Source organism: Microtus pennsylvanicus, chromosome 8 (assembly GCF_037038515.1).
Source record: "Microtus pennsylvanicus isolate mMicPen1 chromosome 8, mMicPen1.hap1, whole genome shotgun sequence".
Lineage (NCBI taxonomy): Eukaryota > Metazoa > Chordata > Mammalia > Rodentia > Cricetidae > Microtus > Microtus pennsylvanicus.
The window spans coordinates 87,824,449-87,836,206 of NC_134586.1; the positions used below are offsets into that span (position 1 = coordinate 87,824,449).

Below are 11,758 nucleotides of genomic sequence, written 5' to 3' on the forward strand. Positions count from 1 at the left end.
TTCTGCACTGTGGTGAGCTCTGGTTTCATTTCTCCAATGAAGGTCATCGGAAATATGGGCAGAACCATGGAACAGGTAATGCCAGCACTCAAGTCCTCAGTCCTGAATTGTGTGAGAAGTACAAAACCATCGCTGCTGATTCAGAAAGCTGCTATCCAGGCCCTGAGGAAGATGGAACTGGGAGAAGAGGTAAAGTTTGCAGTGGGGTTCTAAAAGTGAGAGCTGATGCTGGCCAATGAGGTTCAGATCGTATGAGGACATCACTTTTTTGTTTCACCACCTGGGCCTCCCTGTACCACCGTCTAGGTGTCAGCTTCAGTAAGCCCGTTGACATACTACTATATGCACATGAAAGACACCACTTTGTAGCTCATCCACATGCAGAACACAGACCTTTTTTTTCTGCATGCTATCCTGCTACCAAGTTGACTATCATCTCATCTTGCAAAAACATTGGTACTGCACAATCTCATCAACCAGATAGTGAATTAGGTTCTACCCGAGGTGACAAAAAATAACTCCAGAGCATTAGAAATACCTTCTCCAAACTCACTATCATTTTCCATCTTTGTCTTGACATCAAAATAACCTACAATGAGACAATTTTGTCTTCACTAAGTGGCAGGTCAAGACTTGAGCTCAGCTCATAGTCTATACAAGTCTTCCGGGTGCCATTCCTTGGGCTGGTTGCCCTGGGGGATGCTGAAAAGAAGACTAGGTATCAGCATTTGTGGCTATTTTAGACAGAAATTAGAGTTTCTTGTAAAACACCAGACACACCAGCATCAGCCGGGCATGCTCTCTGTCTTGGCCAAAAGACAGCGATCTCAGTCTCGTCATTTGACTGCAGGTCCAAGAGGTCCTTTTCGATACATTTGCGAATGGTGCCGCTCCTGTGGAGAAGAGACTGGCTGCCTATCTCTTGCTGATGAGGGGCCCTTCCTCATCAGAAATTCGCAAAATTATCCAGCTTCTCCAATTGGAGCAGAGTGAACAGGTGAAGAACTTCGTGGCATCTCACATCGCCAACATCTTGAACTCAGAAGAACTGTATGTCCAAGAGTAAGTAAAAGTCATTTTCCCCCATCAGCCACTGAGAACCCTGGGCTAGGACACCAGTCCCTGATTGTGGTACTGCCCATCCTCACGGATTCTTAAAAGTGAATGTGTGTGGACCCTAAGCCAAAGTCTTGGGACTTCTAAATCTACATATCTTAGTAATTAGAAATTCCTAACTGAGTAGGATATGAAGAGACAACCAACAAGTAACACAGGATTTTTACTCAAAGTGTATTCTTTCTTTTCATTTAGTCTGAAGAATTTGATTGAAAGTGCTCTGGAAGGCTCTCAACTTCCAACAATCATGGACTTCAGGAGATTTTCCCAGAACTATCAAATCTCCAAATCTGTTTCTCTCCCATCGTTTGACCCAGTCTCCGCCAAAGTGGAAGGGAATCTTATATTTGATCCAAGCAGTTACCTTCCCAAAGAAAGCATGCTGAAAACAACTCTCGCGGTCTTTGGACTTGCTTCAACTGATCTCTTTGAGGTGTGTGTGAAAGGATCTCAATGTAGTTAATCCATCCAGTACAACACCATCGGCCTCCACTAGGGGTCACATGAAGCATGACTCTTTTATCAAAGATGTCTCAGAGAAACCCCTGAACTCCAAACCCTAGAAAAATGCATGAGCTCTCCATTGAGTTAAATACATGATTTTCTCCCATCAAACCCTGAATCTCTTTTCAGCTCTGAATCCTTAGTGAAATGATTTATCCTCTCTGATCCTTAGCTGTGTCTTCTGGGGCAAGCCAGAGGAGAGCTGCCATTCAGGAGTCTGAGATTTAACCAAACAACTTCCTTCAAGGGTTTCTGTCATGTTCGCCTGCTGCTTGTTTAATTATAAGAGCAAAAGTGGGGAGACGCTGTCTGGTGTACAACCAAAAGCCTAATGACATGTTTGCCTGGTTTTCTTTCTCAGATTGGTTTAGAGGGAAAAGGCTTTGAGCCGACACTGGAAGCTCTTTTCGGTAAGCAAGGATTCTTCCCAGACAGTGTCAGCAAGGCTTTGTACTGGGTCGATGGACAAGTTCCTGATCGTGTCTCCAAGGTCTTGGTGGACCACTTTGGCTATACCAAAGATGACAAGCATGAACAGGTGTGTGTTTTTTAGGTATCCTTTTTCTTTAAGGGAAGCCTGCCATCTTGCTATCAGACATATATCTTTATGCCTAGAAGACATGAAGGTTCTACCTACCTGAAATCTTCGATGTGGCTATCTGTTAGACACCTTTGTAGGACTAAGAGCCAGTATCCCCTATGGGTAAGGGCCTCTTGGAAATTTAGTGGGAACAAGATTGACTAGAAGTACTTCAGTGAAATGTTTAAGAGTGTGCCGCCTCAGACATGAGTTTGGATTCACACCTCGCTGTCTCCAAGTCGTGAACCTTGGGAAAACTGCTTGATATTACATGTGACTGACCTATTCCTAGGTCAATGGGCTACGAATAATCCATCTCTCACACCCTCACTTAACGACTAAATGAAACAAGGTCACTGTGGCTGACATTACTACTGATTTTCCAATAAGCAGACATGATCATAAATTTTAAGTTAATGTTTTTGTCATTATCAGCAACTTTTCCTTGGCTGTCACTCATATCGTTGTGCTGGCAAGTCAGAACAAATTCCACTCCAAAGCTGGCAAAGAGCCCCTACTTTAAGGAGTAGAAACTAGGTTGTGTACGCTTGAGTGTGAGCACCTCACAGCTGCACAGATAGGCTGGCCAGAGAGGTCTGTAAGTGCTAAGCAGAGCTGCCATCTCACTAGACATTTTGCTACTAAAATCCTAGGATATGGTGAATGGAATCATGCCCATGGTGGACAAGTTGATCAAAGAACTGAAGTCTATGGAAATCCCTGAAGCCCGAGCCTACCTCCGCGTCTTAGGGGAAGAACTTGGCTTTGTCAAGCTCCAAGACCTCCAAGTCCTGGGAAGGCTGCTGCTGAACAGTGCACAAACTCTGCGGGGAATCCCCCAGATGGTGAGTGACCCAGGCCCTGTATGGGCACTGATGAGCCAGAACCTTCTTAGGTCTGCCAGCCTCACAAATCTGAGAAAGGGTTTTGAAATACAATTTGGCCGGGCGGTGGTGGCGCACGCCTTTAATCCCAGCACTCACGAGGCAGAGGCAGGCGGATCTCTGTGAGTTCGAGACCAGCCTGGTCTACAAGAGCTAGTTCCAGGACAGGCTCCAAAACCACAGAGAAACCCTGTCTCGAAAAACCAAAAAAAAAAAAAAAAAAAAAAAAAAAAAAAAAAGGAAATACAAGTTTGCCTTGAATTTGAGTACAGATGATTTTCAAGGGCTAAGGAAGGGGGCTCAATCAGTAAAGTCTGACCTGTCCTGAAGACTGATCTAGGTTTAGACCCCCAGAAACCACATGAGAAAGCAGGGTGTTGTGACACACCCCAATAATCCCAGCACTGGGGAGGCAGAGATAAGCAGATTCCTGGGATTGGCTGGCAGACTCACCCTAGCCAAATCGGCGAGCTCTGGGTAAAACCAAGAGACTGTGTCACAATACAAGGTGGATAGGATCCTGAGAATGACATCTGAGACTGATGTGGTACACACACACGTGCATGCACACACACACATACACACACATACAGGTGTGCATGTACATGAACAGCCACATGCAAGTACACACATGTAAGCATGCATATACCTGTACACACACAGTCTTCAAAGAGGGGCCCAGGGAGGCAGTTCTGTGTCGTTGTGAAAGCGTGAGGACCTGAGATTGGATCTCTGACATTCATGTAAAACCAGGCCAGCCGTGCCCATAACAACCTAAGCGGATCCTGGGAACTCACTGGCCAGCTAGCCTGGACAACACAGGAATACATCCGTGAGAGACCCTGTCAAAGAACAGAGAATGATAAAGGGAAAGACCCAGGATTAACTTCTGCCCTCTACACATGCATGCACAGTAAAGTGCATGCACATACATAAGTACACATGTACACACACGCACACACCACGTGCACACAAACTATTTAAAATATTATTCTTGGTAGCTAAAAAATTGATAGCATTTGGAAATAAAGCCATTCATAATAGCTGTATCTTTCAAGAATATTAGTTTGATCTTCTAGAAAACAGTTCTAAGTATACCCTCCTCAATCTATGCTAACAGTACTTTCAAATGCTGAAATGATACAACAATTATGAGTTATTAGCAAACTATAACCCACTATCCACATTTGTGTTATATGGATATCAGTATATCATAAAAGGAGAAAATAAACAAATATGCTCCCTATGATAAGATAAATAATCCTGTGGACTTTAAGAAGAGAGGTCTCAAAAGCTGGGGGTGTAACTCAGTGACATAGAGGTCACCCAGCATTGCAAAACCGAGGTTCCATCCCTTGCACTGCAAAAGAAAGAAAGAAAGAAAGAAAGAAAGAAAGAAAGAAAGAAAGAAAGAAAGAAAGGATAAAAGTCTTGAGTTCTTTTATGAAAATGTTCTATAAGATAGCAAGAATCAATCTTATTAACGGGGGCATTGCCTCAGTAGGCACTCACTTTCGGAAAGTTGCCTTTACCATAATATAGTACACTTCCGGTAAAGTCTCATTTGCATTTGGATTTTTACAAGAGCAGAATAATGTCATAACTCATACTTAAAGTTCATCAAGCTGCGAGGTTCCTCTCGAGACCTCTAAATCAGCAGTTTAAAATGACGTGACTTTCAAGCCAGAGAAACTGCTTCTACCCCAGTGCATTGACGCCAGTAATCATGAGCTTACATTCATCAGACCACCGAGCTAGTCAGAATTCCTAGCCCCCCTCTGTGAATAAAGAGGCATCTTGTGTGGCTTTTGGGAGATCACCTTTAACACAGCTCACCCACATCCGGCTTACTTTGCATTGCTGCCCCTCGTTGCATTTGCAGATTGCACAGGCCATGAGAGATGGGTCAAAGAACGACTTGTACCTTCACTACATCTTCATGGACAATGCCTTTGAGCTCCCTACTGGAGCTGGGGTACAGCTGCAAGTGTCCTCCTCTGGAGTCATCACCCCCGGAACCAAGGCTGGAGTGAGAATGGAACTAGCCAATGTAAGGCTCAGCATTGATCACCATCAATGACTGTTTCTTTTCCTTCCGGGTGGGATTTTTGCACACATGTTTAAGACATGCTCCAACTCAAGGCAACATGAATTATAATTACAATCTTCTTGCTAATTTTTATGAGGAATTTGGGGATTTTGCCTGCATGTATTATCTCTCACCATCTCCACTTAAGATGCAGTAATGAAAAGGGAGCCTGGATGTTTGCCATGAATGAAGACCCTGGTTATCTTTGTATCCAGTAGTGCTTAAAGTTAGTCCAGGCTTTTGCTAGTCTTGGGAAATGCACACTGGCTCTGGAGAAACTGGATGCTTCAGCTTTTCCCCCTCAAATCACAGTTATGTTCCCTGTAGTGTGGATTAGCAGAGGCATTTGTCAGAGTTCAGAAAGAGAAGTCGAGCTGTCTGTCAGGTTTCTGAGGTCCGGGGTGAAACTGAATAGGTCACCTTCTGACTTCCAGATTCAGGCAGAACTAGTGGCGAAGCCCTCTGTGTCCGTGGAGTTTGTGACGAATATGGGCATCATCATCCCAGACTTTGCAAAGAGCGGTGTCCAGATGAACACCAACTTCTTCCATGAGTCAGGCCTGGAGGCTCGAGTGGCCCTGAAGGCAGGAGAGCTGAAGGTCACCATCCCTGCTCCAAAGAGGCCGGTCAAGCTGTTCAGTGGCAGGTAATTCTACCATCAAGGTCTACCTGGCCTGTTTGGAGGAGAGAATTGAGTATGTCTCTACAGGATTTAGCCAGACGAGCTAACTAACCAGGGTAATTCAAGGTCCAGTGAAATGGTTCTACTTGGTATATTTTCCTAAAGTTTCCTACGCCTCTCAACACCAACACTTCACATCTGCTGCTTTGTCAGGAGTTACTTGCCTCTGGGGCGCTGTTTAACTTCTCATTTACTTTGAGAACAGAGAAATGGCAATGCTAGAAAAGTCCTGTTTGGGAAACAAGCGTTCCTGCCCAGGAGAAACACCAAAGGTCACACTAGTTTGTGGTGGCCAACTCTGAATAAAACATCCAAAGTGCTCAGGTTCATATCAAGAGTTCCTGTTTCAATAGCTTCCTGACACATTTGTTCGCTTGCTCAGAAACAGAGTTTAGTTGCCCGGTTTGTATCAAACTTGCTGAAGGAGATACAGGAGGACCCTGGTCTTCTAGATTTTTAACTGTCCAGGGAAGGCACACAATTAAGGAAATGGCTGTAATAAAGCAAGGGCTAGGTCAGAGAAGTGGGAGACGGTAAAATCATAGATCATAAAGACTTTGGGAGCCGGGATGTTTTTGAAAGTACCCACTTCTGATCTGCTAGAAGGCCTGTGTCAGGGATAAGCAAGCAGAGGAGAAAGGAGTGTGTGTCCATGCAGTGGGTAGAGTGTGTGCAATGGCCTGAAGGATAAGAAAATGACTGGGTATGCTAAGGTGAGCTGAATTAGTAAAATGCACAGGGAATATACGGGCTCTGTGGTAGAAAAGATGGTAGGCCATCTCGGACCACAGCTAGCCTCTCAAGGCTATGGAAGGAGTGTAGACCCTTCTGAAGCCAAAGGAATTGAGAAAGGGAGTATAAATTCAATGAGCTGGTGCTTTTAGAGGAAGTACTCCAACTCTGGGGTGCAAAATGGGAGAAGGAAAATGTGAGTGGAGCTCAGCTAGGAGTGGGAGGAGACAGGGGCTTGCCCTGGGGGAACATTTAGGGAGACAAGGGAGTGAGGAAGCTCCATAGATTATAAGAAAGCAGAAAAATTAGTGTTTCAAGATTGACTTGTTAGAGAGGAAAAGGAAGGAAGAAAGGGAAGTGGTGTGGCCTTTGTTGAGATAGGAGGCAGAGAGAAAGCTGCAGCTTGGAGTGAGATGCTGAATTGCTGCTTTTGGTGTCCTGTGGAATGACTAATCTAAACTGCCTAGACATGAAATGGACCTGGACTCCGAGCCCAGTAAAGAGATCAGCATGTAGAGGCAAGACCAAACAACAGTCAGGGGAGGGCAAGCCAGGAGAAAGTGGAGCCAGAGCACAGATGATAGAATCATGTGGATGGAGGGGGAGGAATAAGCAGGGAACCGTGGTAAAGAGGGAGCAAAGGAGACCCCTCAGCTGGCATCAGAGCTATCAACACATCAGCAAAGCTTGACTTAAGACACCACCAAAAGCTAGGGGTGGGGATCCCGAATTTAAAAGCACGTATTTCAAAGAAGAAACCAGGGCATGGGTGGAATTGGTTCTATTTTCTCATTTTTGAAGTACATCTCTAAAGTGTTGCAAAGTTCTCAGAGGTTAGAATCTGATACCTTAATGTGGATATGTGTGAGCATCTCTATAAAACACTTGTGAGAGGCCAAAGAAGATAAATAATACACACACACACACACACACACACACACACACACACACCATCGAATTAAAGAGCAAGAAAGGGACTGGTAATACCAAAGAAAGCGTTTTCAGGAGCATACGGAGGAAGAGGCAGTGTAAAGTGTTTAGAAAAAACACTTCAAGGGGAGAAAACCCTCTTGGATACAAAGGAGACAAATTAAGCTAAGAAGGAAATAAAGGGATTTGCAGATGGGGGTCAGGGTATAGGGTGGGCAGGTGCCAAAACTTGAGCATTTTAGTGCTAGTAGAAAGAACTCAGAATGTAAGAAACCTTGCATGGGAAAAAGGCAAAGTCCCTACATCCAGCCTGCACCCAACCTCAATGATAAGTTTCTCTCCAAGCTTTTCTCTGCGCTGTAAAATGGGAATCCTAGGCCTGCAGCGGAGGGATCGAGGGTAATGCAGAGAACCCAGTGTAACATCTGAAACAAGGGTCCTTATGATTATGTTACTGATGCTCTTTATACTCATATTTGTTTCCCCATAAACATAATGTGAGGTGGGTGTGAACAAAAGAGAAGGATCGAGGATGGGGGCGGGGAAGGCATGTCCACAGTGAGATTCAACCATAGGCATTTCAGGTCGTAATACAAAGGTAACGTCCCCTTTTCATTCCTCGCAAGCAACACGCTGCATTTGGTGTCTACCACCAAAACGGAAGAGATCCCTCCTCTGATTGAGAACAGGCAGTCCTGGTCAACTTGCAGACCTTTCTTCACTGGCATGAACTACTGCACCACGGGAGCTTACTCCAATGCCAGCTCCACAGAGTCCGCTTCCTACTACCCACTGACAGGGGACACCAGGTGAGAGATACTCGATGCTATCCTAGTATATGCTTCCCCTCTACCTGGAGTGGGGGGACAAAAAGCAAAATGCCAAGGATTGCAGAACCATGTTTCCAACCTTAGGAGCTCACATCATTGTCTGGGAACTTAAAATGGTGGCCCTCTGGTCAACACTGTGGGTCCCCCCTTGAGGTGCTTCATGCACTAGATGAGGAGATCACAGTGTCATATTCAAGTCTATCAGTTCCTTTACTGAGTCTCCATACCTATCACTATAAGCTTTGTGAAGCTGACCAGTGTGTGTGCTCAAAGCCCTCACCATGCTTTGGGGTACATCATCCCTCCTCAACCCCCATTCCCACTGCTTGTTCTCAGCATGAAAGGTCAACTTTTTAACTCATCCAAAAGCCCTGGACATCCTGGGAGCTTCCCTTGCCTAGGCCTCTTGGGGAGAAAAAGTGGAATCATAAGGACTATCACTAGCTAAGAGAAAGAGATGGTATTAAAACCGTACATGCATTTTTGTGGTGTGTGAGGCTGGATTGTTGGGGGGCATCATTATCATCTTTGAAAGGAGCTAACAGTTTGTACTGGACATGCCGTGACATCTTTAGGTATGAGCTAGAGCTGAGGCCCACAGGAGAGGTGGAGCAATATTCTGCCAGTGCAACCTATGAACTCCAAAAAGAAGATAAGGCTTTGGTGGACACACTGAAGTTCCTAGTTCAAGCCGAAGGTGAGTATCCAAAATGAGGCTGCTCCATCACTGCCTCTGTCTTGGGTTCAGGACACACATCTTTATGGTGATACATTTCACAAGTATTTCCTGGGTTCCCAGTAGGTGTCAGACATTTTCTTAAAGCTGAGGCTAGAAATGAAGGCTTCACCTTCATGGAAGTTATAGTAATCAACCAAACATGTCTTCGGGTTTGAGGGGGGAATCAAATATAAAAGGCTCTAGGGAATAGTATACACCGTAGGGAGAAAGGAGGGTGGGAGAGACAGTAAAATGAAAATGATAAGGGAAATTTTGTTTGTCTTTTGTTCCAATTATGTTTTTTGAGACAGGGTTCCCACCCGCATCATGTAGCTCTGGCTATCCTGGAACCCACTTTGTAGACCAGGCTGGCCTCAAACTCAGAGCTCCACCTGCCTCTACCTCCTGAGTGCTGGGATTAAAGATGTGTGCCACTACTGCCTGAAAATCTTTTTAAAAAGAGAAAGAGGGAAGATGACAGGATAGAGAGGCAATAAGCCACAGAGAAAAGAGTTGCAGGCTAAGGGACTAGCATGTGCAAAAACTCTAAGGTTGGAACATGTCGAGAAAAGATGGGAAGAAGACAGAACTGAGAATCTAATATGCGAGCGATGTCAGTAATCCAGTCAAGAGATGGAGGTATTTGCATTGGAGAAAATTTTCAGGCTACTGAAAAGAACAGAGTTGGGTTCAGGATATGACATGTGGCTGTGGAAAGAAAGGGTTGGGAAGGAGGAAGACAAGAAAAATTGATGAGGGGCAGGGCAAGGTGAGAAATCATATTCTTGTTAAATTTTGAAGAATTAGAGCTGCATTCCTTGATCATCTGAGCATCCCCCACCTCAGGCCTTTGCCTACATGCCCCGCATCCAGAACTCAGCATGACTCAGTCCTCTCTAAACTGTGGTCTTGTCCACATATCCTTTTAACAGGAAAATATTTGTGTGACCAGCGTGTAGAAAATAGCCCCCCCCTTTTGTCCCTCTCTGTTTCCTTCCCTCATAGCCTGTTTCCCATGTCTTTATAATATTTATTGCCCTCTGACACAGGTAACTGATTTGCATACAGTCCACAGACCCCATTGACCACAAAAAGATGAACCATACAAGGGCTGGGTACCCCAGTGGCAAGAACGTTGCCCAGCTCATTATAAGCCATCAGTAAATGCTTGGAAGTGAAGTGAATGGACAGCAAACATGGTCCATGGGAAAATCTTATCCAGGGTCCTCATTTAAACCTATGGTAGTCAGGGGTTTTCTTCCCTGCCTCATTTTTTCCTTTGCATAGCCTCACGGCACACTCTTGACTCTCCCATGAACCCTTTCAGGAGTACAGCAGACTGAAGCCACCGCAGTGTTCAAATACAATCGTCAAAGCAGGACTCTCTCCAGTGAAGTCCTAATTCCAGGGTTTGATGTTGACTTTGGGACAATCCTCAGAGTTAATGATGAATCTGCGAGGGACAAAAATGCTTACAAACTCATCCTGGACATCCAGAACAAAAAAGTCACTGAGGTCTCTTTTGTGGGCCATGTGAGGTAAGGAAAGGTTTGGGTGACCTGAGCTGAACTGGAGGCCTTGATGTCTCTTTGCTTTCTTCTCCAAGCTTCATATCTGGCCAAGCCACCTGCAAATACAGTTCCCAACATGTTCCCCCCTACACATATTCAGTTGGACATTTCCATTATTCAATAAGCACTTATCATCTATTTACACATTAAAAGTTGTCTCAGCCTCTTGTTCCTATTTACTGACAAGGATATGATAGCTCGGAGTGGTTTAACTGCTTGGCTAAGGCGAGAGAGAAAAAAGCAAATAGTTTTTTATAAAGCTTATCTACCTCCCTGCAAACTCTATATTCCATGCTGAATATTGGCTTTATAAGTTAATGAGTCTGGTCTATGTATAGTCAGATCTCTGATTTATTCATGTCTGGCTTTCATCACCAAAAAAATGAAACTTCTAATTATTGAATCCTGGATACCTTAAAAGTCATCGATGCCAACTGATTTCTCTTTCAATAGCTATGACAGAAAGGGAGATGGCAAGATCAAAGGGGTTGTTTCCATACCACGTTTGCTAGCAGAAGCCAGGAGTGAGGTCCACACGCACTGGTCCCCCACCAAACTGCTGTTCCAGATGGACTCATCTGCTACAGCTTATGGCTCAACAATTTCCAAGAGAGTGGCATGGCGTTATGGTATGTGTCCCTTCCATCCCGGGAGCCCTTTCCAGGGCTCTGTGTGCTTAAGGGTAAAAACTATGGGCCCAGCTAACATCACTGATGGTCATGTTACATGTGCATTTTCAGACAACGAGAAAATCGAATTTAACTGGAACACAGGAACCAACGTGGATACCAAAAAAGTAGCCTCCAATTTCCCTGTGGATCTTTCCAGTTACCCTAGAACTTTGCATGAGTATGCCAATCGTCTCCTGGATCAAAGAGTCCCTCAAACAGACATGACTTTCCGGCACGTGGGTTCCAAATTAACTGCTGTAAGTATGACCTTGCAGCAGAATAGATGAATGGCCGTAGATGCTAACTGCCTCAACAACTGAGCTAGGTGCAGAAATATCCAGAAAGACATAAGCAAAGCATGAGTGGCTAGTTTTCCAAGCACACAAAGCTGCATAGAACAAATATCTAATGGACACCACTAAGCTGAAGAGTTTTCTGTGTTAAGAGAAGC

General features: G+C 44.7%; 1 protein-coding gene across 1 annotated transcript in view; it reads left to right on the forward strand.

Moving 5' to 3' along the window:
* The window catches only part of Apob (apolipoprotein B), a 37,446-nt gene that overhangs the window by 11,336 nt on the left and 14,352 nt on the right, over nt 1–11,758 (forward strand). The window contains exons 12-23 of the mRNA XM_075983973.1: nt 43–189; nt 851–1,062; nt 1,312–1,549; nt 1,982–2,158; nt 2,854–3,045; nt 4,967–5,134; nt 5,608–5,819; nt 8,144–8,326; nt 8,923–9,044; nt 10,393–10,603; nt 11,090–11,265; nt 11,377–11,564. Coding sequence (XP_075840088.1) covers nt 43–189; nt 851–1,062; nt 1,312–1,549; nt 1,982–2,158; nt 2,854–3,045; nt 4,967–5,134; nt 5,608–5,819; nt 8,144–8,326; nt 8,923–9,044; nt 10,393–10,603; nt 11,090–11,265; nt 11,377–11,564 — 2,226 coding nt within the window. The remainder of the gene's footprint in view (nt 1–42; nt 190–850; nt 1,063–1,311; nt 1,550–1,981; nt 2,159–2,853; nt 3,046–4,966; nt 5,135–5,607; nt 5,820–8,143; nt 8,327–8,922; nt 9,045–10,392; nt 10,604–11,089; nt 11,266–11,376; nt 11,565–11,758) is intronic.